This window comes from Camarhynchus parvulus, chromosome 2 (genome assembly GCF_901933205.1).
Source record: "Camarhynchus parvulus chromosome 2, STF_HiC, whole genome shotgun sequence".
NCBI classification, from domain to species: Eukaryota; Metazoa; Chordata; class Aves; order Passeriformes; family Thraupidae; genus Camarhynchus; species Camarhynchus parvulus.
Genome location: NC_044572.1, coordinates 18,720,470 through 18,744,257, shown reverse-complemented (window position 1 = coordinate 18,744,257; position 23,788 = coordinate 18,720,470). Strand labels below are relative to the sequence as shown.

The 23,788-nt window shown below is 40.3% G+C and overlaps 1 protein-coding gene across 10 annotated transcripts in view; it reads left to right on the top strand.

Annotated features, from left to right (window-relative positions):
• The window catches only part of MLLT10 (MLLT10 histone lysine methyltransferase DOT1L cofactor), a 135,950-nt gene extending 115,431 nt beyond the window's left edge, over positions 1–20,519 (top strand). For 8 of the 10 annotated variants that reach the window (XM_030966965.1, XM_030966971.1, XM_030966942.1 and 5 more), the window contains 9 exons: positions 381–498; positions 1,828–1,900; positions 6,383–6,537; positions 8,369–8,557; positions 8,968–9,056; positions 9,182–9,540; positions 14,522–14,624; positions 15,371–15,583; positions 17,668–20,518. In XM_030966965.1, coding sequence (XP_030822825.1) covers positions 381–498; positions 1,828–1,900; positions 6,383–6,537; positions 8,369–8,557; positions 8,968–9,056; positions 9,182–9,540; positions 14,522–14,624; positions 15,371–15,583; positions 17,668–17,736 — 1,368 coding nt within the window. In that variant the 3' untranslated portion in view covers positions 17,737–20,518. Of the gene's footprint in view, positions 1–380; positions 499–1,827; positions 1,901–6,382; positions 6,538–8,368; positions 8,558–8,967; positions 9,057–9,181; positions 9,541–14,521; positions 14,625–15,370; positions 15,584–17,667 lie in introns of all 10 variants that reach the window. The other 2 variants (XM_030966989.1, XM_030966932.1) reach the window with 2 other exon arrangements.
• The last annotated feature ends 3,269 nt before the right edge of the window (positions 20,520–23,788 follow it).

The window sequence follows — 23,788 nt, the reverse complement described above, 5'->3', positions numbered from 1 at the left end:
TACTAAGTCCTAGCATTGAGCGCATACTTCAGGATCTCAGGGATGTCTACCCGTCCTGTAAACTGTGCTTGTTTTAGAATGCACTTTAGGTATTTTTAATATTTGCTACAGTACTTTTTTATGAGAAGAGTTTTCTTTAATTAGAAGATCTTGCCAGCCACAAATACAACACCCTTTAAAACCTCATCTATTTTCCGAAGCGCTGCAATTCTGTTTCTATACTCACAAAAGGAAAACATTTTTTTCTTTGAAGTACATTGTTTTAGAAAGCATTCAACATGCAAAAATAATTAAAGTGCATTAAGAAGACTTCTTTAAAATACATTTAGCCTTTCTCCCTGTTATAAAAAACAATTCAAGTTTTATTTGGTTTCTTGCAGGCAAACACCCTACCTGGATCTTCTCTCAGTCTGCCTCCATCCCACATGTACGGCAATAGGCTGAATCCAAATTCAGCCATGGCAGCACTTATAGCTCAATCAGAAAACAGCCAAGCAGGTAAGCTTCCTCTGCCGGTGCAAACGTGCAGCTTCACAGAACTCCTTGTTTTTAAAAACGTTGTTAAATTGTGTTTTTAATTTCTGCTCAACTTTTGGTTATTGAATGTCTGTACAAAGTTGTTCTGTGTTGAAAGTAAATTCTCAGTTCTGTGGAACAGCACGGGTTTTCTTCCCCCTTTTTTTCCCTCGGTGTGTGAAATGTAAATGTTTAAGCAGAGCCATCAGCAGGCAGGAATGCACCAGTGTCTCTTGTGACTCCTGTGATTGATGCGCTCAGTTCCCAGCTCTTTGCAGCCGGAGTGACACAGCTCTGGGTTTTGTCGTGAATAGTTGAAACCTTTATTTGCATAATTCATGAAATTGCATTACATACAAGTTCGTGTGAAAGAGATCCCGTTAGAGAACTTGTGCAGCATTTAATAATCTTGTGAATATTTACCGATTGGCATTTGGTACCGCGGGCTCTCCGCTGCGGTTTTAATGAGCCGCTGGCTTTGCTTTGTTTCATTCCCTCCGTAAGGATTTGTTGACATGTCGTAGTAGTCATGCCTGTTTGGGGGAAGGGAATGAGTTTAGCAGTTTACCAAGAATGGATCAGTCATGTCTTTGCCCTCCAAGGGGTCGGAGGTCGCTTGACTCAGAATAGGGGGAGGGCAACCTTGAAGGGGGCAGATAGGGTTATTTTATTGAGAGGCCATAGGGAAAATAACCCTTTTGAGTCCTTCCAAGCAAAACGTTTTCGTATATTTAATGAGGCCTTTTTTGTTTGTTTTACTACCTTTTTAGCAAGGGGCTTTCCTATGCTTTGCTTATAAATAGGAATTAGTGAATTATACGCTTTCATAAAGTTTTCAGTAAATTTGCAGAATAATGCGTGCTTGTTAGATGGCAGCGGTAAGTTTAATACGTTATATATTTTATGAGTTGTTTTGGGATGCAAAGTGTTAAAAAAATACAGAGCATCAGGATTTGCTGTGATAAGCATACAGATTAGCTGTCCACAGCTGTGATTCATTACTTTCACCGTACAAATTAAAAGTGGCTGAGGGGAGGGTACTGCAAATGCAAACCACGCTTCTGTGCTGTAAAACTGAAAGGAATGAAAGAAGTGAACATAATCCATGGCCTGGTACAGCCTCAGAAATGTGTAAGGACAACACCTTACATGCTACAGTTCAGCAATCTTAAACTAGTTACTTATTCACTCTTCAGCAGTAACTACAGATAGAAGTTGAGATTGAAGGTATTTTAAAAATATCTACATCAGATATTAAAACTCTTATCTAAGAAAAGGCGATTTATCAGCTGTGAAATATTTACACTGCAGATCAAGATCTCGGAGATAACAGCCGAAGCCTTGTTGGCAGAGGAGGATCACCCAGAGGAAGTCTCTCACCACTGTAAGTGTTATTTACATTGGAGAGTGCAGGCAGAGGAAATGTTTTAAGATTTGCAAACTTCACTGTCTTTTTACCAGCAATACCAAAGTGTTTTAAAAGCCCATATATATATAAATATAAACACACGTGTATAAACAAGTATTTTTGTATCTATATATCCTTCTAAAAATCCCTAATACATCCAGAGAGCTAAAATTGTGCTGAAGTTTTACTTTTCTATCAACTGAAATTAGGTTTACAAATTAAGGTTTGTAGGTAAGTTAGTTTACTCCCTTTCTTAAGAAATGGAGTCTTGCTTTAGAGGGATTTATCTGCCATTTAATCCATATGTACGGCTTATCTCCTCAGATTTGTCACCACAATCCTAGTTTAGTAATTGCAAAAATTCCAGAATCCCATATACTTAACAATGATCACAAGAATAAGAAACATTAAATATCAGTAAAAATTCCAAGCAAATATTTTCTTCCTTTTCCCTCACAACTTCAAAATTTATAGCGATTCCCTGTAGAAAAAAGTATTTTTTTGTTCTGCTGCAATTCACATTTGCTAGAAAACTTTGAGATAAGAATTCTGCTGAAACGATATCATGTTATTTATTTTGTTTTAAAATATTTGCTGTTAAAATTTCAATATTGCGTTTTAAATATTTTAGTAATATTTTCTGTGTATTTTAAGCAAATCCTTGTTTAGAGAGCTTTATTTTCTGTACTGGATCTATTATGAGGTAGATTTTATGGCGTTATTACTGTGTTTATTACTTCAGGACTAACCATGAGAAAGATTTATCTGAAAAAAAGATTAATCATGAAAAAAATTTTAGGATAGCTAAAAAAATGCAAGTTACACAGAAATAGCATTATAATAATGAATTTTATTGCTATAGCATGTGTTTATTATGGTAATTTATAACAAATATCTCCAAATTAGGTAATTTAACGTACATGCCTGGTGGTGTTGATCTTGTATTATATTCCTTAATTAATCAAAAGACATCTTGCTGGATGGGATGAGATTATCCATTATAATACTTAGGTATTATTACCTAGTCATGAATTTGTTTTTAAGTTTTCCAGTATGTGTTGCTTCTAAAATAATAAATAGAGAATTTACAAATTAGATCATATTCTTAGCATAAATAAGTATACTTACATTAGCATATAAATTGATCTATACAGACAAGGAATTTCAGAGAATTTTGCAAAGGGAAATGCTCAACAATTAGGAAAATTACAGAACTTTTGATTTTATATTAAGTAGTACTCTTATGCATACATATTGTGGTGATTACAAGTTTTAATGCCTTCTTAGTTAATATGCAGAGACCTGATCTTTGCGCTATTTGCATTGGTCATAGCTGTGTTCAGTCTGTCTTCTGGTCAAATACTTGGGAAGGTAGACTTCGTAAATATGATGCTTCTAGAGAGTGTGTATGTTCAGGGTATATACAGTCCAGTACTTGCAGCATGGTAAAATACCAACTGGTTTTGATGGGAATGCTGAAGGAGATCTGGATGATACAAAGGCCACCTCAGTGCACAGCTGAAAAGCTTCCTGCAGTGTATGGAAGCTGCAGCACTTTGCAAAGAGGAGAGAGATTTTGCTTGGCAGGGTTGTTCAAAAACAAGCCAGAAAGGGGGGGTGGGGTGAGAGAAAGCAAGGGGGAGAAATCGGTGCTGTAGTAACAAAATGGAAAGATGGAAAAATTTAGTTTGAAATACCTAGCATGGAAAAAATTTAGAAAACCTACTCATTCAGTTAAGTTCAGTAGTCAGCGAATTTCACCTCTGCTTTGCACAACAAAAAAGATTACACGTACATCAAGGATTCTGAAATGTGTAGGTAACTCCCCATTTTCCCCACTTCAGTAAATAACTAACTCTGGTTACTTACAATATGGTCTATAGTGAATAAAAAACTAACTTTAAAAAATCTGCTATCTGGAAACTTTGCAACTCCAAATGTTACCTGCTTTGTCTATTAAAATTATTTAGCTGCAAGTTCGACTCTGTTCCCTTTGAAGCTTATGAGATACATAAATAACACAGTTCTCCGAAAGAACCATGTGATTTTCAGCGAGTTGCTTAAAATAAAAACACTTGCAGAACATTTGTTTGCTGTTGATGACGCAGCTGATTGCAGCTCTTGGAGAAGACATATGTGACTCATGAGCTTGTATGGTCATTTCCAGTTCATACAGTTATATCTTTGTACCCCAATATAACCACAGTGTTTGATGTTTAAGCTGTCGTATTTTAACTTTTAATACATATATGAGAAATATAAATATACCTGGGATATGTGAGCTGTTTCCATTTTGCAAAGGAATTGCTGCTTTTCCCAAGGTAGCACTTAAACTTTTTTTACCCCATACTTAACCTTAGATTTAAAAATGTGTTACGTAATACCTGCAGTGAAATCTGTATGTATGCTTATATCTAAATGCAGTATTGCTTCTAATTAATGCTCTATAGTAAGGGTAACTGTACCAAACTTAATCAAAAAACAGTTGTGAAAGCAGGCAAGCTGTGAAACAGGGTTCTCATCTCCATGACAGGATTGGACCAGTCCACACAGCACATTTATAATCCTTGGAAACTCTGATCAAATACTTTTTGGAATAAGGATTCAACCCTAGCACGCAGGAACCATATCCTGTCTAAAGGATGAGCAGTTGGAAGAGGAGAGATTGAGTAATGTTGCAATACACAGAAATCTAGATTTTTTCTTTATCCTTCTCTTGTATGAGCTTCCAGTGAAGGATTGCAGAGGTTATACTGTCATGTACTGCTTTGTTTCTGCCTTTTCAAAATTGATAGGAAGCAGTCCAAAGCCCAACAAGAATTTTGTTGGTGATATATAATTCAAAAGGAACAATCTGTTAGGGGCAGCATTATGTGCTGCTCAGGAACATGCAGAAAGAGAGAGAAGTTTCTGGGGGAGTTGTTCAGTGGTTTTATGTATTTGTTTTCTGGGTTGTTGTTTTTTTTCTTTTCTTTTTTTTTTTTTAAGTGGGTTGTTTGTGTGAAGTGTAAGTGTAGTACCTCTTGTGTAGAATGTTTCTGCATAAACTTTTCTTCTTGCTGCTTCAGCACATCGTGTAAATAGTGCATTTTGAAACTGCTTTTGCTGTCTCTGTGCTGAACTGTTACATGCTGTTGATTTGTCATCTCTCGTCAAAAAACACTACCTTGGTTACCCATTCATCAGAGCTTTTTGTTTTAACAAGTGCTTTCCTTTCTTCCTGTATGCAAAAGAGGAACTATTTATAAATACTTAACAGAGCTCTTAAGTCACCTACTTAAAACCTTTTCTCGTAAAAATCGCTTTGCTCTGGTGCCTACAAAATGCTCGACAGTCATTAGGTAGCTAATGTGCTGTGACCACTGCTTATTACGGTAATCATAATTAACACACTGATTTCCTGAGCTCCCTGTGTTGTCCTGTACTGGGACTGTGGTGGTCTTGTTGGTAGGTTTGCACTAGGGGTGGAACAGTACAGCTGTGATCCCATGATGCCACCAATTGCTTGCAGTAATAACTACTGAGAATCTGAGCTCCTGGAATTGAATAAAACCACCCCTCTCCCTTTCACCCCCCACAACCAACAACAAAACCAAGAACCAGCTTTTAGTGGGCTTTGGTGTTGGTCCTTATAGGAGGAATGGGACCTTGCATACATGAGAGCAGAAACCCGAGTCAGAAATACGCCAAACATCTGGCTTTGCTCACAAGTTACATTGTGCCCCATCCAGGGCAAAAGAAGCCTTCTCCTAGGGCCTGAGAGAGGTAACCAGCTTTCTTTGTGCTGAATATTTCATTTTCTCCTGAATGAGAAAAGACATGTGGCAAGGGGATTATTCTTGAAACTGTGTGTGATCATGAGTAAAAAAGGAGGTATATTAAGTGTTCACAGTACAGGCAGAGGATAACTTCTAATCCTTGTGAAATAATACTTTCATGTAGTCCTTCAGAAATCCAGATTTACATGACTGTTTTTAGAACGAGTTAGTCAGTGGAATTATATATGGCCTTTCTATGTGATAATTTTAACAAATTGGTTTTATTTTTCCCAGTTTTCTTAGGGAAAGGTTTGAAGTTTCATGTGGGTTGTTTTTTTCGCCCCTGAATTGGTGCCCTGTTGTATCCACATTATCATGTTTTCCTGCTTTAGGAGTGTATGTTGTATAATTTAATTCAATGCTGTTTGTCAGTTACTGTCTTGTTAGTCTGTATGCAAGAAGAGGTTATGTGCTTTCTCAGTATAAATTCTCACACTGTAGTAATATGTCTTTCTTTTATTAAAGCCCTGGCAGTGAGAACCAGGAGTTCTTAGTGATTTTGATGAATTAACTTAGTCTTGGAAGCATAAGATATGTAGGTGCTAAGAGCTGATATAAGATAAGAAATTTCAACAGCCTTTTTCTAATACATGTCCTTTCATCCTTTTCTTTAAACAATAAATTGCAATATTTTCAACAGATCCCCTGTGAGCAGCTTGCAGATTCGCTATGATCAATCAGGGAATGGTTGTGGGGAAAATTTGCCCCCAGTAGCAGCCAGCATAGAACAGCTTCTCGAGAGGCAGTGGAGTGAAGGACAACAGTTTTTATTAGAGCAAGGCACCCCCAGTGACAGTAAGTACTCACAATCTGTTTGTTATGACTTTTGCCAACTGTTACTCAGAACTGCTATTCTGTGCTTGTCCAAAAATTTTAATAAAATTTATTTTCTGCTGTGAATTGAAATATAACTGTGGTGTACAGTTCTAGCGTAGTTCTTAGTGCATGGCATCAGTAGATTACAAAAGACTTCTCTATAATTATCTGTCCTTTTATAGATGGGGAAGTTGTGTCATGCAAGAGGAAGTAACTTGCAGGTCCAGTTGCAAAGTTTGGAAAAGAATTCTGAACTCTTAGATCCACTACTGTAAATATTGTACTACAGTTCCCCACTTTTCTTTATACTGTGTGATATAAATTGGCATAATAATTTTTTATTGTTAAATCTGACTTTTCTACTTCTGTTGCCGTTTGAAAAGAAAATATTTACAAATGTTAGGCAGGTGTCCTACTGGGTTTTCATGTCTTTATTGTGTTCTGCCTTTCTTGTGAGTTCCTAAAGCAAGCAAATTATTATTTTCTCAAGTTATGTTTAATAGAGTGGAATAGTCCAAGAATGAGTATGTTAAAAGCATAAGTGATCAGTAGATCGCGTGGCTCTTCATACTCAGTAATGTGTCAGTATCAAAGACAATCACTGGATATGTGAAAAAATTTATTTTATTCCAGGTTATGGTTTGTGTTGTATTTTATTGAACACATTATTGTTCTCATTGGTAGTGCAAAGAGGTATCTAGTTAGTATTTTTATGAATGGTATCCTGACAAAAATGCTAATTGTGAGGAAATTCATGCAGGGATAATCCTTTAAACATGATAGCTGGAGGACAGGTTTAGCTAAGTCTTACTGCATCTCATTTGAGCTCACTGAGGGTTCCTTTGTATGTTCTTGAAGAGGAGGGATAAAAGCTAAATCCTTGGGAAATGACCAGATGTGCCTATACCAGTAGACTTATGTCTGTAGTAGCTCCAGAGGTCATGTTAAACAAATACAATTTAGAATTTTAAAAAAACCAAAAAAATAAAAAGAAAGAAAAAAAAGGAGGCTATCCCTGTGGCTTTACAGTCACGCTCTAGTTCTGGTTGGGAAATCCAAGTTCTGAAACCAAGTGGGAGTTTGAGAAAACTGTGCTTAGTAAAGGCAGGTCCGTGGGGAAGGCGCTGCCCTGGTGCGGGGAGCGCGGGGGTGAGTGCGGTGCTCGCAGAGTGCTCCCTGCTGGGGGATGCCGACATCGCCGCTCCCGCCGGGACGGCTTCGCTGTGTCTGAGCACTGCTGGGTTTTTCATTGCTCCCATACATTCCTGATTCACTGCACAAGTCAGTAAATCAGAAAAACTCCCTTTTCATAAACTTGGTTGTTTTTATATAAACCTTGTTGGTTGCCTGTGCTGTTAGTTGAATATGAGCATATTCTCTTCAAACTTCTCTGTTTTATAAGATTTGCAATTACTAATACTGCAGCTGAACTGGATTTATCCCAACTCTGCAGTTAACCTGTGCTACTAAAATACTACTACTTTCATGTTCTGATTTGGGGCTGTTATCACATACCGCTGTTTGCTTAAAATGTATGCTGGCCCTAATGATGCTACTCTATCAATATTGAAGCCAGGGTGTAGAGGTATGCCAAAATTACTACCACAAAAAAACTGTGAACGTTTTTCTACAATTTAAATTGCTTAAAATGAATCTTAAATCTTTCCACTAAAATTCAGACATCTGTAATAATTTTATATTTTCACATATATGCTAGTCTTAAATGTAATGCAGAATTTAAAACTGAATGAAGGTGTTATTTGTTCATTGAATGTGGCTGTGGAATAGAATGTGTGCATTTTTGTCTTAGTTTTAGGAATGCTTAAATCATTACACCAACTTCAAGTTGAAAATAGGCGGTTGGAAGAACAGATAAAGAATCTGACTGCCAAGAAGGAGCGACTGCAGCTTCTCAATGCACAGCTTTCAGTGCCCTTTCCAACAATAACTTCAAACCCCAGCCCTTCTCATCAAGTACATGCCTTTCCAGTACAAGCACGTAAGTAAGAGGGGATTATTAAAGTGTCAGAGTAATTTGAACATGTATTTATATGAAATATCTATTTCATCCACACATGCCGTTGATGGGAGATGAATATAAATGTAGGATGAATATAGATCAAGTATTTGCTGATGTGTTAAATGTTTAAACATCAATTGGTTTATTTTTCTGAACTATTACTACTTGTTTCAGTGCAGTTTCTCTTTTACTTCAGTTTGGAGCACATCTGTTTGAATCTATTGATTCACCAATTACTTAGCTAATATTTTACTATTCAGCAATGATTTTAAAGTTGACTTTATATTTTCTGTGTTTAGCTTTGTCATAGTTTTGAAATAATTATTCTGAATCTTTTTACATGTTCCAGAAATTTAACCACTGTGTGTTTTTTGAAATAATTACTTTAGCACCTAGCACTGATTCCTTGAACAGCAGTAAAAGCCCTCATCTGGGAAACAGTTTTTTACCGGACAATTCTCTTCCTGTATTAAATCAGGTAATTTTAATTCCATTCTTCTAAACCTAAACTTGTTACAAGTTAACCCATCCCAGTCCTTGCATTGTGGCGTTAGGTGAAATTTTATGCAGCTGAGGGGGCTTTGTTGTTTGTTTTGACACCAGGAGATAACCTCCAGCGGACAAAGCACCAGCAGTTCATCAGCGCTTTCCACTCCACCCCCTGCCGGGCAGAGTCCGGCCCAGCCAGGCTCGGCAGTGCCCGGGGTTCAGCAGGTCAATGGTGTGACAGTGGGGGCACTGGCCAGTGGTATGCAGACTGTAACCTCCACCATTCCTGCAGTGCCGGCTGTGGGTGGAATAATTGGAGCACTGCCAGCCAGCCAGCTGGCAATCAATGGAATTGTAGGGGCTTTAAATGGGGTAATTCAGACCCCAGCAACAATATCACAGAACCCTTCTCTCACTCATGCAACCGTGCCACCCAATGCAACACATCCTCTGCCAACCACGCTAAATAACAGGTAAGAATTCGTTGATTTTTTAAAATTTTTTTCCTCATAGTGCCTGCTGTTCTTCGGCTTAGCTGGGATTTTTTGTTTTACTCCAAATATATTGTTTATTCCTTCACCTATAATTGTCAAAGTAACTTCTGCTCCTGGCCCATGAATGAAAGTGAGGAGGCATTTAATGGAAGCACAAATAGTCAAGTTAAAGAAGTTTTCTCTGGAGCTTTTGGGAATCCTAGTGAATTCCTGTTTTTTAATCAAGTCACATTCCCAAACAAATGTAATTATGTAAATGTGCCTCAGCTCCTTTTTTTAGTTCAGAAAACAATATTCCTTGTCCTGCCAGTTTTTCTTCCAGGATTAAAGGAGCACTGGAAAAACTACCATTTGTTGCAGTAAGAAGGGGGGAGGGGGAGAAGGGTGTATGGTCGTGTAATTCAAGATGTAATAGGCATAACTAATCAGAGTTGTAATACAGTGGCATGGTTTTCAGTTGCCTGCACTGACTCCAAACCCAACAAAGTTAGCTTTTCAAGCAGGGTTCTTATGGATTTCTAAATGCATAAAAAGATTCATTTGTGAGTATTCCTAGCAGCCTTTCACAAAAGCCAGGTACTCTCAGTAGCATAAACTGCTGCTGCTTGAGCTGCAAGGCAAATGGGTAACAAAAGGAGACAGCTGCTTTCTAGGAGGAGGAATGGACTTCTTGGTCTGGAAGTGTTTTTAGATAGAGCAGAGACTGGGCCAACTCTTTCTCACTGCTCTCCTTCACCACACCCCTTGTCCTGTCCTTCCCTTAGGAAGGAGAACTACAGTTCTGTGTAGAAAGAAGTGCCTGTAAATAGGGAGCAGATTACTTGTCTTAAATAGAGTTTCTTTTTGGAGATTATGGTGGATTATCCATCAAAAAAAACCATATGAGATTGTAATGATGCAAGGGATCCCTAATTTCCAGTTTCTTCACTTCCTGTTGGTTTGGCAGCTCCTGAATATTTGTGTACTGTATCATTGTGTGATATTGCTTCAGTAGGCTCACAAAACCTGATACTTCCAAGTGTATCCTGTTGTTTGGATGTGTCATTAGGTTCTTCCTGAGGAGCCTGTATTTTCCATCATTTATATCCTTTGTGAACATGAGGTTTCATAGGATAAACAAGACATTCTGTTAGTGAAAAGTTTTTGTCTTTCTTGAGCTTCAGAGGTTTGTAAAAACCACAAAAAATTTTGCATTCTCTCACCAAAAGTGTGAGAAAGAGTGAGAAATACTAGAGAAGATCAATCATATAAACCAGTTTCATGCTGCTTTCCACTTTCAGGTATCGCCAGAATACATCAGTTATGCTAAATACCAGTCATGCCACTGTTTTCTCAAATGATTTTGTTTATACACAGATGATTTCTTTCTCTTTGTATTGCTGAAGTTCTTTTGTTTCTTTTTCAATATCCATTTTAAGTGCTGAAACTCTTCATTGTGTAGCCCAGTAGCAGAATGTTCCAATTCATGCAAAATACTGCAGCCAGTATCCTGTTATTAAGCTTTCATTCTAACTGTTAGCAGGGTCTGGAATACTCCCAAAGACTCCCTATTTTCTGCTACAACAGGCTTATGCTGTACAAGCCTGTCAGCACTTCTACTTCTCTGCTTCTATTACGGCATGATCTCTTTCTGCACTGCTCCCTCAATAGTACTAATATAAAATTAATGTTTATATTAAATTTAAAAGTGCACTTTTCACACAATTCTCTGCTTTATTTGGGCGTATCCACATTATTTCCCAGGCCTTCTTCCTTTTGAGGTGTTTCACAATTAACCTCATTTTCTGTGACTTTTCAGTATTTCTGGTTGCATGTTTAGAAGGGAGAAGTTCAGTAATGTTAGTGCTAATATGATTCTGGTAATGACATGTGCATTCCTCATTCCTTTTTGTCCCATCAGAAATGCTTCAGTGAAGTATATGAAAAAATATATGGGAACTAACTTTTGTTATGGGAACTAAGTTGCAAAAAGAGGCTCTGGGACAACTTTGAAGGAAGGAAAAAAAATAGACAAAAAATACTTTCCAGTGGTTGCAATTTTTGGTTCTGGAACTGTATGGAACACCTGCCAGGCTGGAGTTTGGTGCTGCTTCAGTGACAATTGGTTGACTGTTTCTTACATGTTAAATTTCCCAGGGTATCCCTCCTCTTTGAATGGCCCTGGTGGGAAGGTTGAATGGTGCCAAGCACAGGCAGGCTCAAAGGTTTGGTGCTGTGGTGATGTGAGCACTCCGACCCTGGTTAGGTTCTGTGCTGGGGTCAAGGTTGGAGGTGGTTTAAATCAGTATTGGCAATGTGTTGGAAAGCTACATGAGAATTCAGCCCTGCTTTCTAACTTGAGGGTATTGTTCTGTAGTTTTAAAAGCCTTGCCAGATGTTGCTGGAAGTTGCTTGTTACAGTAACTTCACAAACTTCAGAATCTGTTCCAACGGTTTAATGTGAAAAATAGGCAAAGTGTTCACCAATACATGAAGACTTCTATATGCATATTGTCCTTATATGAACTCTTAACTGTGGCACACAAAGAGGTGAGAAAACACTGATTTGCACGCTGTTGTTGGAGAGAGTTTCAAGTTGTAGGTAAAAGAACCCACATTCATTCAACAGAGAAAAAATACTTGATCCTTTTCTGGGAAAAAAGATGGCTTAGTACAGATTGCCAGCAAGTGGGAGATTAAGTGATTGGAGGAAAGAGATAGGATTGTTTCTTTACATTCTCACAACCAGAGAGGAGTGTAGGATGGAGAGTTTCAGACTGATCATGTACCTTTTGATGAGAAGCTAGAAAGGATTAAATTTACATTCCAGGCTGATCTGGTGTAAAGAAAGCTCTGTGGTGAAATTTATGAACTGTCTCTTCTGGGAAGCTTGGGAGCCACAGCATTTTGTCCTCTGCAGTTCAGTTTTGTTTCTAGACACGGAGATCTCAGCTGCTGACTGAGGGTATTTTCTTTCAAGTGCCAATGCAGAGCAAGAGAGGCAGGCAGAGCGATTAAACGGAAGGGAGAACAACAGCAGAAAAAAGAAGTGCAAAGGTAAAACATGATCTGGGAAAAAGAAAGAATGGGATAAAAGAATGAACAAAAACAGCGGAGAAGATTCATTCCAGTATAGAAGAATACAGAAAAAGTGAGGTAAAAAGAGAAGAAGGAAATAACGGTAATATTAGTCAGAGTACTGTGGGAAATAGTGTGAAAGGCTTTACCTAAGTCCAGGTAGAAGCAATCTTAGCCTTTCCCTCACCCACCAAATAGGTCATCTTGTCACCGGAGATCAGGTCAGGCAAGCAGGACCTGCCTTCACAAACCTGTGCTGGCTGGGCCTGATCCCCTGGCTGTCCTGCACATGCTATGTGATGGCACTCAAGAGGAGCTGCTCTGTGACCTTCCCTGGCACCAAGGTCAGACTGACAAGGCCTGATGCTGAGATCCTCATTCCAGCCCTTCTTCAAGACAAGCATCACATTTGCTATCTTGTAATCAGCTGGGATCTCGAGATCCCAGTCAGCCAGGGCTGCTGGAAAATGGTTGAAAGTGTCTCTGTGTGCACTTCCATCAGCTTCCTCAGTAGCCTTGGGTGGATTCCATCCAACCCCATAAACTTCCAATTGACACAGGCTTCCCTTTCCGCATAGAAGTCCTAAGTGCAGCCCAGCAGGTGTGTCCTGTAGTGCTGAGACCATGCAGCAAAGGAGACAAAGTTCATATGTGGCTTGCCCTGTCCCAGTAGGAGAGAATGGTGGTGCTTTGGGTATTTGCATATTGGCTAGTTAAGACAAAGTCAAATTACAGCAGAGTTGGGCTACAGTTTGCTGGCTGCTGTAAAAATGCCAGCTAAATATTATACCCTGAGGAGCTACATGCTTGTAGCCTAATGGTGCGGATTTGCAACTGATTTAGGTGAATAATTCTTTACTGCCAGTCCCAACAGGCAATCCTGCCATCTTATGCACACCTTGTTACTAGAACTTCTGCATCACACAGTGACCTCATCTACATTAACAGAGAATCTGTCAGTGTGTTCTGTATTGGTTGAAGTTTTAGCTCAGTTCCCACAGGTTGCAGCCCATTGTTCAACACCCAGTATGAGAGGAGGGAACAGAAGTTGTGCAGCTGAATGAGATAGACGTAATTTTTCAACAGCAGGATAAACTTATCATGAAACAACACCTTAATGTTTTAATGGTTGTTTAAAACTAGTAAAAGCTAAGACTGTACTGAAAGAGTAAATCCAGCTGTATTCCTGGTCTGCTATTCCCAACACACTCTTGTTCATGCTATTGGTCTTGCAATAAGCTGGTATAGCTGAAGAAACCCTTTGTTTACAGGCTACTTGTCAGCTGGATCTATTCCTGCCCAGTTTCCTAAATATTGCAGACAGTTTTATGTAGGTATGAAAATAGAGACTGGGAGTGAAGTAGTTGGCAAAAGCAGAGGCAGCTTCATTCCACAGCGGCATCCCTTGGCCCCTTGCAAGGCTTCTGAAGGTGTTTGCTGAATTACAGAAAGGTGTGGGCAATATGAGTGGTTTGAATGGCACCAAAGATGGGAATTAGAAGGAAACCAGGGTAAAGTAAATGCTTGGTAGCTAGGTCTTAAAGTTTGGTAAGAGCTGTCTTACCAAAGAGCTGTCTGTAATAAAAAGCTGTCTGTAATATAAAATCTGGCCTTTTGGTATAAAGCATTTGAAAAGTACTTTAGAATTGATAATTATCTCAGTTTCAAATAATGTGCATGGAGTAGAAATGTTACAGGCAAGATGTTGCTGTTGCTCAGCATAAATGAGACTTGGGGATGGTGTCAGAAATTGCAACTGGACAGTTGGACAATATTTGCAGTATGAAATCAAATGCTAAATAGGGTCTGTCTGTTTGTATAAATCTTTTCTTTAATGGAAAGCTGAAGTAAGAAGTTCCCATACTTCCATATAAACCACAGTATTACCCTGTCAACCCTACAGTGCCTCGGGACTAGGATTGCTTTCTGACCAACAGAGACAACTATTACTTCATCAACAGCACCAGCAATTTCAGCAATTACTAAGCACCCAGCAACTCGCATCAGTAAGTTTTTCAGTTAACTATGATTTATTCTTCTATTGTATTCTAAGGCGTGCATAAACTTCTCAGCTTAATATAAATAGTAGTAATGCATTTGACTTGATATTAAAGGCTTTGATAGTATTTTAGTCTTTCAGTTCCTTCAGCCTTTTTGGATGATAGTCATGTAAAATGTTAGGATATTATTGGGCTGTGTGTATGGCTAGAATAGTAATTCCCTAGTGCCTTGAGTTCCATTTTGTCCTGTGTGGACATGGAGGCTTGTCTCTCTCAGCACCAGCCGTGGGCAGCAGAGCTTGGGAGCATGTGTGGATTCTAACAGTATTGTGACCTGTCTTTGGTTCCACTGGAACACCAGCAGAAGAATTTTGGATATCATCTCCTGAGCTGTCTTTGCTCTGCTTGCAGTATTCATATAGGGCATTAGGTAACTGGTTAACTATTTGTATTGTTAATTGTATAGTTCTAGTACAGTCTTCTCAGGTATGTTTGTTCTGACAGAGGCCTGATGAAGCCAGCAGGCTTAGCTGAACTTCTGCTGAGCTACTGATTTCAGGGAAGTCTGACAGGAACTTTCTTTCCCACAGTCTCATGGAACTTCATTAGTGTAACCTAAATTAGCTGGGATTAGTTTAAGCATTGCACTGACTGAAGGTCTGGATAAGCAGGGAACCCAGGGAGGAGCTATTTTTCAGCAACTAATTACTGATTTTTTTTTCTTCCTCCTCCCTCTCCCCCTATTACTCAAGGAACAGCATCAGGCCCTTTTGTATCAATTAGTACAGCAACAACATCACCATCACCAACACCATCAGTCTGAAGTACAGCAGTTGCAGATTACTGGAGGAGCACAGATACCCATAAACAGCTTACTTTCAGGCACACAGGCCTCACCACTTAATGCAGCTGCTACCAACCCATTCCTTTCAATTCACGGAGATAATGCAGCTCAGAAGGTGACAGTAAGTATCCTTCTCACCTCACTTTCCATGCAGTACCTCCAGGAGGTAACTAAAAGATAAGAAACAGGTTATGTGCCTGTATTCACAAATCAAAGATGGTGGATTTTTTGTCTTTATTTTATTTTTCTTGAGCCTTGGACTGCACTTAAATGAGGCTCAGAAATGTGTGAACTTGTCACACCAAACATGTCTGCTGCACACTGTTGCTTCTCTGGATCAGGACACCAATCCAGTGACCCTTGCCTTCTTCTTGTAATTACAACTGCAGCCCTAGTCCTCCTCACCCTACTTCTTCCCCAGTATTGTGCCCACTGTTCTGTGGATCATTCCTTTTACCACCTTACTGGTCAGTGTGCCTTGGCTAGGCCTTAGGCCCTGTGGAGCTGTGGGGATTAGGTGAGGAGCCCATTGCTGGGAAGGTGGAACCTGTGTTAGGAGAATGTGCTATGTGCATCTTGCTGCTGGCCTGGGAGAATGAGGCTGTGCACTGCAGGGCTGAGAGGCTCTTCTGCTTCATTGAGTAATAAAACCTTTCCTGGACAGATAAAGAAACAAGACACATTTTTCTGGAAAAGATGTTCCATTATCTTCAGTATTTGCCCATAATCTTCATACCTAAGACAAGAATTCTTTATTCAGGAATTCAGAGAACAGGCTTAATTCTTTAAGGGTCCTACAGTTAAGATAAAAGGATAAAGGAAGGAGCATATGAAACTTGGAAAAACAAAGGATGAATAGAGCAGGAAGACATAAAGTTTCAGCATTCTTTGGAGAAGACAGCAAGTGGTAGTGGTAGAGAAGAAAGAGCAGCTTGTCTGCAGGAGCAGGCTGAGAGAGCTTGGGCTAAATATGAGTCCCCTCTTTGCTCCCCACTCCCAAATCCTCTGGCTACTTTAGGAGCACTGTGGTGGAGGACTTGGGCTGGGCTTCTGTGTAGCTCGGGCTGCTTCCAGGTAGGACACACTTCCAGACACAAACTACATAAATGATGAGTTTTCAAGATGACTTTTCCTGGAAACAGCTCCCTTCCATTCAAATTTGTGAGCACTTCCTTTTGTTCAGCTTTATGCTTTGGGGTTTGGGCAGTTGTGACATGAGAGCTGTGAATGGTCACTGACTGTCACAGCAAACGTGCTGGCACAGGGCTTGCCTCCATTCAGAAATGTTCACAGTCTGTTCTCATATGTTTAAAACTGATCTCCCCGTATTTTCCAGAAATTAGTAGTGAATGGAATTGAGTCCCTATATTTGGTGCACATCCAAGCAAAATATTCTGTGTGATGTTATTTTGACTTTTTTAAATGGCCATTACTAGGTCTGTACAGTGCAGTGTATTTTTACAAATACACCATTACAGTTTTTATGTTAACAGTTAGCTGTAAATAATTACAGGAAATCTCAGAACATCTTTTGAACAAAAGCCCTTACCAAAAATTTGTTTTGAAATTGATTTTATATTTTTTAAGGCTAGAATTGAGACAAGTTGCATAGATTGTTGAACTGTTTTTAACAAATTCTCTGTTTGCCAGGATTTGACTGTTTTAATCTCATTTGCAGTTGAAAGACGTTTTCAGAAATTTCTGAAATTTCTGAATTCAGTGAATGAGATGAGATTTTTGCTCAGTCCTGTTCAATATTTGCAGGAAATGTCTTTGTAGCAATATATGAAAGAAAGAATTATGATGGGACAAATTGGAAATTCTATTTCTTCTGATGGAGAAGTGTAGATTTCAGTCCTCTCCAGTGGGCACATGTAGCAGAGGTCACCTGGTGTTTCTCTTGGCCATCTTGCAGTTTCAGAGAGACCCACAGCCAGGAACAGACACTCTTGTTGGAAGGAAAGTAGAAGGAGAGTTGGTGTTTTCTAATGCTGCCTGTCATGACCTTAGCATTAGTTGCTTCAGTACAGGACTGCTCCTTAATTATTCTTTCCTTTGCCACTTTTCATTCTGCAGTACATGGTTATTTTTTACAATGCAGCAGTTACTATTTAGATGGCTCTAGTGAATGTACCTCAGCTGCTTTGTCATCTTTATGAATTGAATTTTACTTAGCTTTGTATGTTATAATCTGATTTTTAGAAGTATTTTCTCTTACACAGAGGCTCAATGATAAAACTGGACCAGTTGCGTCAGAGAAGAGTTGACATTTGAATGACACTTGAGCCCTGCACGTCCTGCTGTTCTAGCACTTCATGTGGCTGCAAACCCTGGGTTCCCTTTCTGCAGATTGAAAAAGAGCAACAAGGAACTCTTACTGCACAGCAAGAGGTTAATAATTTTTGTAAGGATATTTTTGGTAGGCTTTCATTTGCTTTCTTGTTGCACTAAAATGGATATACTTTTTAATGTCTCAGACTATGAAGTAGATAAAACTCTGCAAATCATAATTATTTTGTCAATATGATGGTACTAAGTACAAATTCAACAATGGAAGAACATGGACTTTACTCTTCAGTCCTGATCTCACAGATTTAAAGGCTATAAACTGTTTGCAGTGATGCATTGCTTTGGTTTCAGAGCAGTAGTTTTAACAGTCCAACCCCAGCCCATCTGAACTGCTGCTGCAGTTAGACTAGATCCTTTTAGACTGAGCTTGTAATGGCAGCTGGGACTTGCTGTTCATAGTTTCTTTTTTTACACACCTGTTTTGGAACCTGACTCATAAGGGAATTGACTTCTGAACTTTTTATTCCTTTAAATTCCTATTGTTGTACAGTTGGAGTTTTTCTTGAATAAGAATTATGATATGGAATCCAAAGTTTATTAATTTTGGTGTAGGTTTTAGAGTTTTGAGGTTTTTAAAGGAACCAGTTTGGTTCCAGTGACAAAGTTTTCTTACCAGATGAGAAGGCCACACTGGAAGAAGTTTGTGTAGTGTTTGGCCTAAACCAAGTGCCTGTTGCTACCTCCATTTTGTTGAAATGGCTGCAAACAGCTGATCATGCACTAGACGTGTCCTTGTTAGCAGCGGGAATTCTCTGTCTTGCACCAGCAGCCTTGTTCTGCCTTCCCTAGAGGTGTTTATACCACTGTAGAGAGCTCAGGCAGATTGTTACCTGGGTCACTTTTCACTAATAAATTACCAAAAAAGTGAATTACCATTTCCCACTAAAATTTCCCAGTGGGTGAAACGGGTGAACTTGTGTTACAACACTTGGGCAGTTGCTGATCTTGTGGTGAGTCTATGCAGGGTGGTGAAGGACAGTTTAAATGGGGGTAATGACCACTAATCAAGGGTGAGGTGGGAATTATTAGCAGAAAAGACCCAGCTGTAATTAGACCTCCACTGTGTACTTATTTGGAAGAACATGTTAATTCTGCAATATGTTTCTTAGTTAAACATTGCACAGTTCTTACCTCATTTCTGTAAATAAAGTTTTGTGAATCTGTTTTGTATTGTGAAGAATTCATAAGAAAACATTGATATTTTGATTTGTAATATTTCTAATTAGTAGATTTAATTGAAAAAGTAAAAAATAATTTATTTTTATATGTTCTGGGGAATTTTTTAAAAATGTCACAAATCACTTTTGTAGATACTTTACAAAAGTAAACCAGTGGTTTATTTTACTTACTCGCCCCACTGGTGGATATTCTGTAACAATTTGTACAAAAGGTAAGATGGAAATGTGCTGTTATTTTGACTAGATGTAAAATTCCAAGTGTATGAAAAGATATGTACAAAGCTTTTTGTTAATAAACTTTAATAATGTTTATCATTATATATGACTTGTGTGAATGTGAGTCTTGTAGAAGAAAGGAGTATTTCTGTTAACGTGACATGAGAGGAAGGGTTTGATTTGCACATGGCTACTAAATTTTATTACAAAAAGTTTCAAAAACTATTCTTCATGTACATTTTTGCTTTCAAGTGACAGTGACGCAGCTGAAAAGCTGTCCAGGGGTGTTTCTGCTTACTGGACAGGTATTTCTGCCTGTTGCAGCCCTGGGGCTGATGTCAGATTTTGCTTTCACTCTTCCAAGAGCAATGACTGGACCCACAGGAGCAGTGGCTGTTGTCCCACTGCTCCTGTTTGTTGTCAGTGGGGAGGGGACGGTTCCTTCCCTGCCCTGTGCCTGGGTGAGGGGAGGAGGTTGTTGCTGTAACCTTTGAACTGTACTTTCTGTAAAACCAGCACAGTACTTTTTTCCATGAATTTTGTTCACTATCCATGGGAAGGCTGGTAAATAGCCAAACTCCTGGGTTTTTTATTTCTCAGGAAGCCAAAGAGAACGTGACCCTTCCTGTACAGTCACTGGAAGATAAAATGTGAGGGGTTGTGCTCATGAGGGGGTGACAGACAAGAGCTGCATTGTGGCTTCCTCGGTTTTTAGCCCCTCTCTGGTCAGGGGCAGCCTGAGGCTCAAGGCAGCTTCTGGGATAAGCAGCAGGAAGATGGTTGCTGCTGCCTGTGCCATTTGAATGTTTCCCATCTGCTCAAAGCCCCCTGTATTGAACAGGTTTGTTTTATTTTCCAGTGGGGACAACTGGAGTCCTGAAAGAAGACTGGTAAATGAACAAGCTCAGAACTAACAGTAGGGAAACGTGAAACAGCACCTGGCACAGCAATGGGGCATCACTTGCTCCCACTTCCCCCCAGGACTAGAAAAACCTCCTGACATTTTGGGGGTAGTTGATGAATGTTTTATGCTTTAAGGTGAAGAGGTTCAGGAGACTTCAGCATTTCCACTGCTGAAGCCTGTACAAGGGCCAGGAGCTGTCAGTGTTTCAGCCCTGTTGAGCTCTGGCTGTTGGTCAGTGCTGAGGAGGAGATTACAGAGCATGGAAGGCCGGGCCCCAAAATTACACTTGGTACTGCCAGACCTGGAGAGGAGGGGGAAGAAAAGCCCAATCTGCCCCTGCTCCCAGCACAAGGCCTCCATGGAATCCTGAGAGCCACCTCTCCTGGAGCCATGGCCTGCTGATTTATTCATGGACCTAAACCAAAGCCAAAAACCCTTAGGCAATATAAGTCATCTTACTCCAATTGAAGCACACCATAGGAATCAGTAAAATTGCTAAGTCCTGCCTTTCCTTGTGTATTTCTCCTATTGGAGGAATGGCATAAACTCTGGTACCTGGCTCCTGCTAAGAGAAGTGTGAAATACTTGTGAAATTGTCAAAAGAGATTGGTGCCAGAAGCCCAGAATAGCAGTGGGTGGTTTACAGTACTACAGTCCTGGTGTGCCAACAGCAACAGCAAGGAAATAATGAAAAGGACAGTTCTGACATCCAAACAAAAATTCAATTCACCAGCCCCTCAAAGAAAGAGACCACATCAAAGCCAAGTTCACATGAGGGCCAGATGCAGTCAAAACCAACCTTGTTTCAATGACTTTTCAGGTCCTGACATGAAAGATGATGGTCTGTGGCTGATTTGGCACCACTTCAGTAAAGCCCACAGTGCTGTCCCTGTGGAATGCCTTGGATGACAAAGCAGCTCCAGGCACAGGTCCCTGGAGCCAAGCTGCTGAGCTCTCCAAGTGTGTTGGGAACTGTCCTGGGCTCAGTGGCACAAAAGCAAGCACAGACTAAAGGTGCTGCATTCAGAAGATTTTTTACCAAACCCCCACTTTACTCACAACAAACCTTATGCCTTACGGAAGCCAACTAATTCTGGACAGCCTACATCTGAAACCCTGCTTTTATCAATTTTATCCATTCAAGCTGTGTTAGCAGGAGCAATTCATTCAGCAGTAGCACTGCTGTGGCATTTAAACTGACCGGTTTTCTGATGCCCGTTTTTCATAAGCTTCACTAAAGTCCTACTGTTGGCTCTGCCTAAAGGAGAACTCTTCACCATTTCTGTTGTTTTCAGGTCCCATCATCTCACAAAGAGGTCACATTGCAAAATCTTTCCTGAAACTTTTTTTAAATTAGTTCAAACACTGAGAACTATAAAGTTGAGATTAATATAGTCCAAACATCTGCATTTACAAAAGGACACTGCAGAAGAGCATCTGCTGGTCTTTTGTCTAGAACTAAAGAGCCTAAATGGGAGCACTTCCCAGCATCTCATACTCTGTGTATGGATGTCAGGATCCTCTAGCTTGGCATTGGCCTTTATCCTCAGCATGGTAAGGGAATATTGCCCCCTCGTCTCATCTGCTCCAAACAACTCCCTTCCATAGTGTTCTGCCCATGCCAGCAGCAGAGATGAGCAAAGACATTCAAAGTGGGCTCAGATTGGACACATTTAGGTGCAAGTTAGGGTGCAGAACTTACAGCACAGACTGTCTCTAGGACTGAACACAAAGTTACGGTGCAAAAGCACTGCTGAGCTACAGCTCAAAACTGACCAGGAAAGAAAATGTATTTTGCTAGCAGGCAAATATTTACTTAAAGGAAATCTGCTAGATTCTGTGCTAGAACTAAAGTTGGAAGAAGTTGGTTAAATCCCAAGTCTTGAGTGATCTTGGTTTTCATGGACAGAAAGTTTTCAAAAAACAAGCTCTGGTGGTGGGTAACAGACCCATGAGAAAACAAAGCCTGGCTACAGTCTTCTACTTCTCTGGTGAGCATCATGTCTGACCTCGGTCACCACAGACTAAAGGCACTGATAAATGGGCTGTGCCATCCACAAAACACCTGGCAACCCAGAGAGGACCCTGAGAGGCTCTGAAGGTCTTGGACTCTTACCCAGGCCTCCTTCCTTCCTACTGCCAAACACTAAAGCTAAAGCTAAGGGTGGGCAACTCCCTTGGCCCTGGAACTGAACATGAACATTCACCGGATGCACCTTGGACAAAGCCTTCACCACCCTGCTCTGTTAGGGATGGCTCCCAGCTGGGATCTGGGATGGGATCTGAGCATCTTCTTGCAGAGCTCAGATCCACTGGGATGGGACACTGGTGCACATTTCCCATCCCAGACCTTCAATTCCAAAGGACCCACCAGTGCCACACAAAACCTTCCCAGTTCTTCATGCTGAGACAGTTGGGCCTGTCCCCAATCCCCTGTGCAGTGCCCCTGTGCAAGAGGCCAGTGCATTTCTCCTGCACAGCCAGCCTGCCTCTGCTTTCAGGAAGGCTCACTCTTCATGCAGTAAGGATGCAATCCACCAATTCCCTTCCACCCAGGCACAAGTAGCACCTGTGATTAGACAGAAATGCACCACTTCAGGTGTTCAACCCGACAAGTGTGACAGCATGGCATGTTCAACTTTTACCCATCCTTAAAGGTCTTCCTTCAGGTAAACTGGATTTGTCAGAGCATTGCTTTAAGTTTCTGTGAGTGAATGGTCTCACAAACAAACCAACCAACAAACAATCTTACCAGTCAGCAGTGCTTGTCCTTCTCCCTTTGACCCCATGCAGAAAGGCTGTGTGGAGGGAAGCAGAAGGGGTTGGGAGGCAGCGTGTGACTATTGCCCCTCACCCTCTGGGGATGGGGGCAGGCTCCAGCAGGAGCTCACCCCCAGCAATAAAGGTGTCAAGATTCCTCCCAAGTCCTTCTTACAGTTGCCACTGGGGTTTTTTTGCCCTGACACCTACTAAGCTATGTCTCGCTCCAGACTGAGCCCATTGTTATTCTTCACAGCCACAGCAGATTTGTAACAGTTCCATATGGATCACCTCAGGGAAACAGATCACACAACTGCAAAGCTCTCTTGTACATACCTGGAAGATTTTTCTCTCCCTCTAGAGCAAATACCAACAATACCTTCCTAGCAAATCAGGCAGTGCAAACACTGGATCATTCTCTCTGCTCTCTTCTGGATGCTCTACATCTCAGCGTGACACACTGAACCAGGCACACCATCCCAGGTAAAGGCCTGTAAATCCAGAGTGGAAAAGAAAAGACGATTCTCTCCTCCTCACAGGCTAAGCTCTTCCATTACTTGCTTTCTCTTTTAGAAACTGCAGAAATATTCCCATTACCAGTCGATTTCTTTCATGAACAGTACATCTCCATTGGCTCATACTCTACCCCAGCTCCACCCATTAATTTTCACCAATTCACGTCACCATTTTAGCAGCTTTTCTTTGCAGCCATTTCAACTACCTTGCTTTACATCCACTCTCATTGAGTGTTCTGGATGACTAAAAGCTTTTGAAAGTTAAGTTTTCGTGATACCTCATGAGAATACCTCACTTGATGTCACTAAGATTCTTCCTTCAAAGTAGCACAGAATTCCTGTTCCACTGATTAGCACCCAGATCACAGCTTGTAAATATCTTTAACCTCCAGTACAGCTAAGCT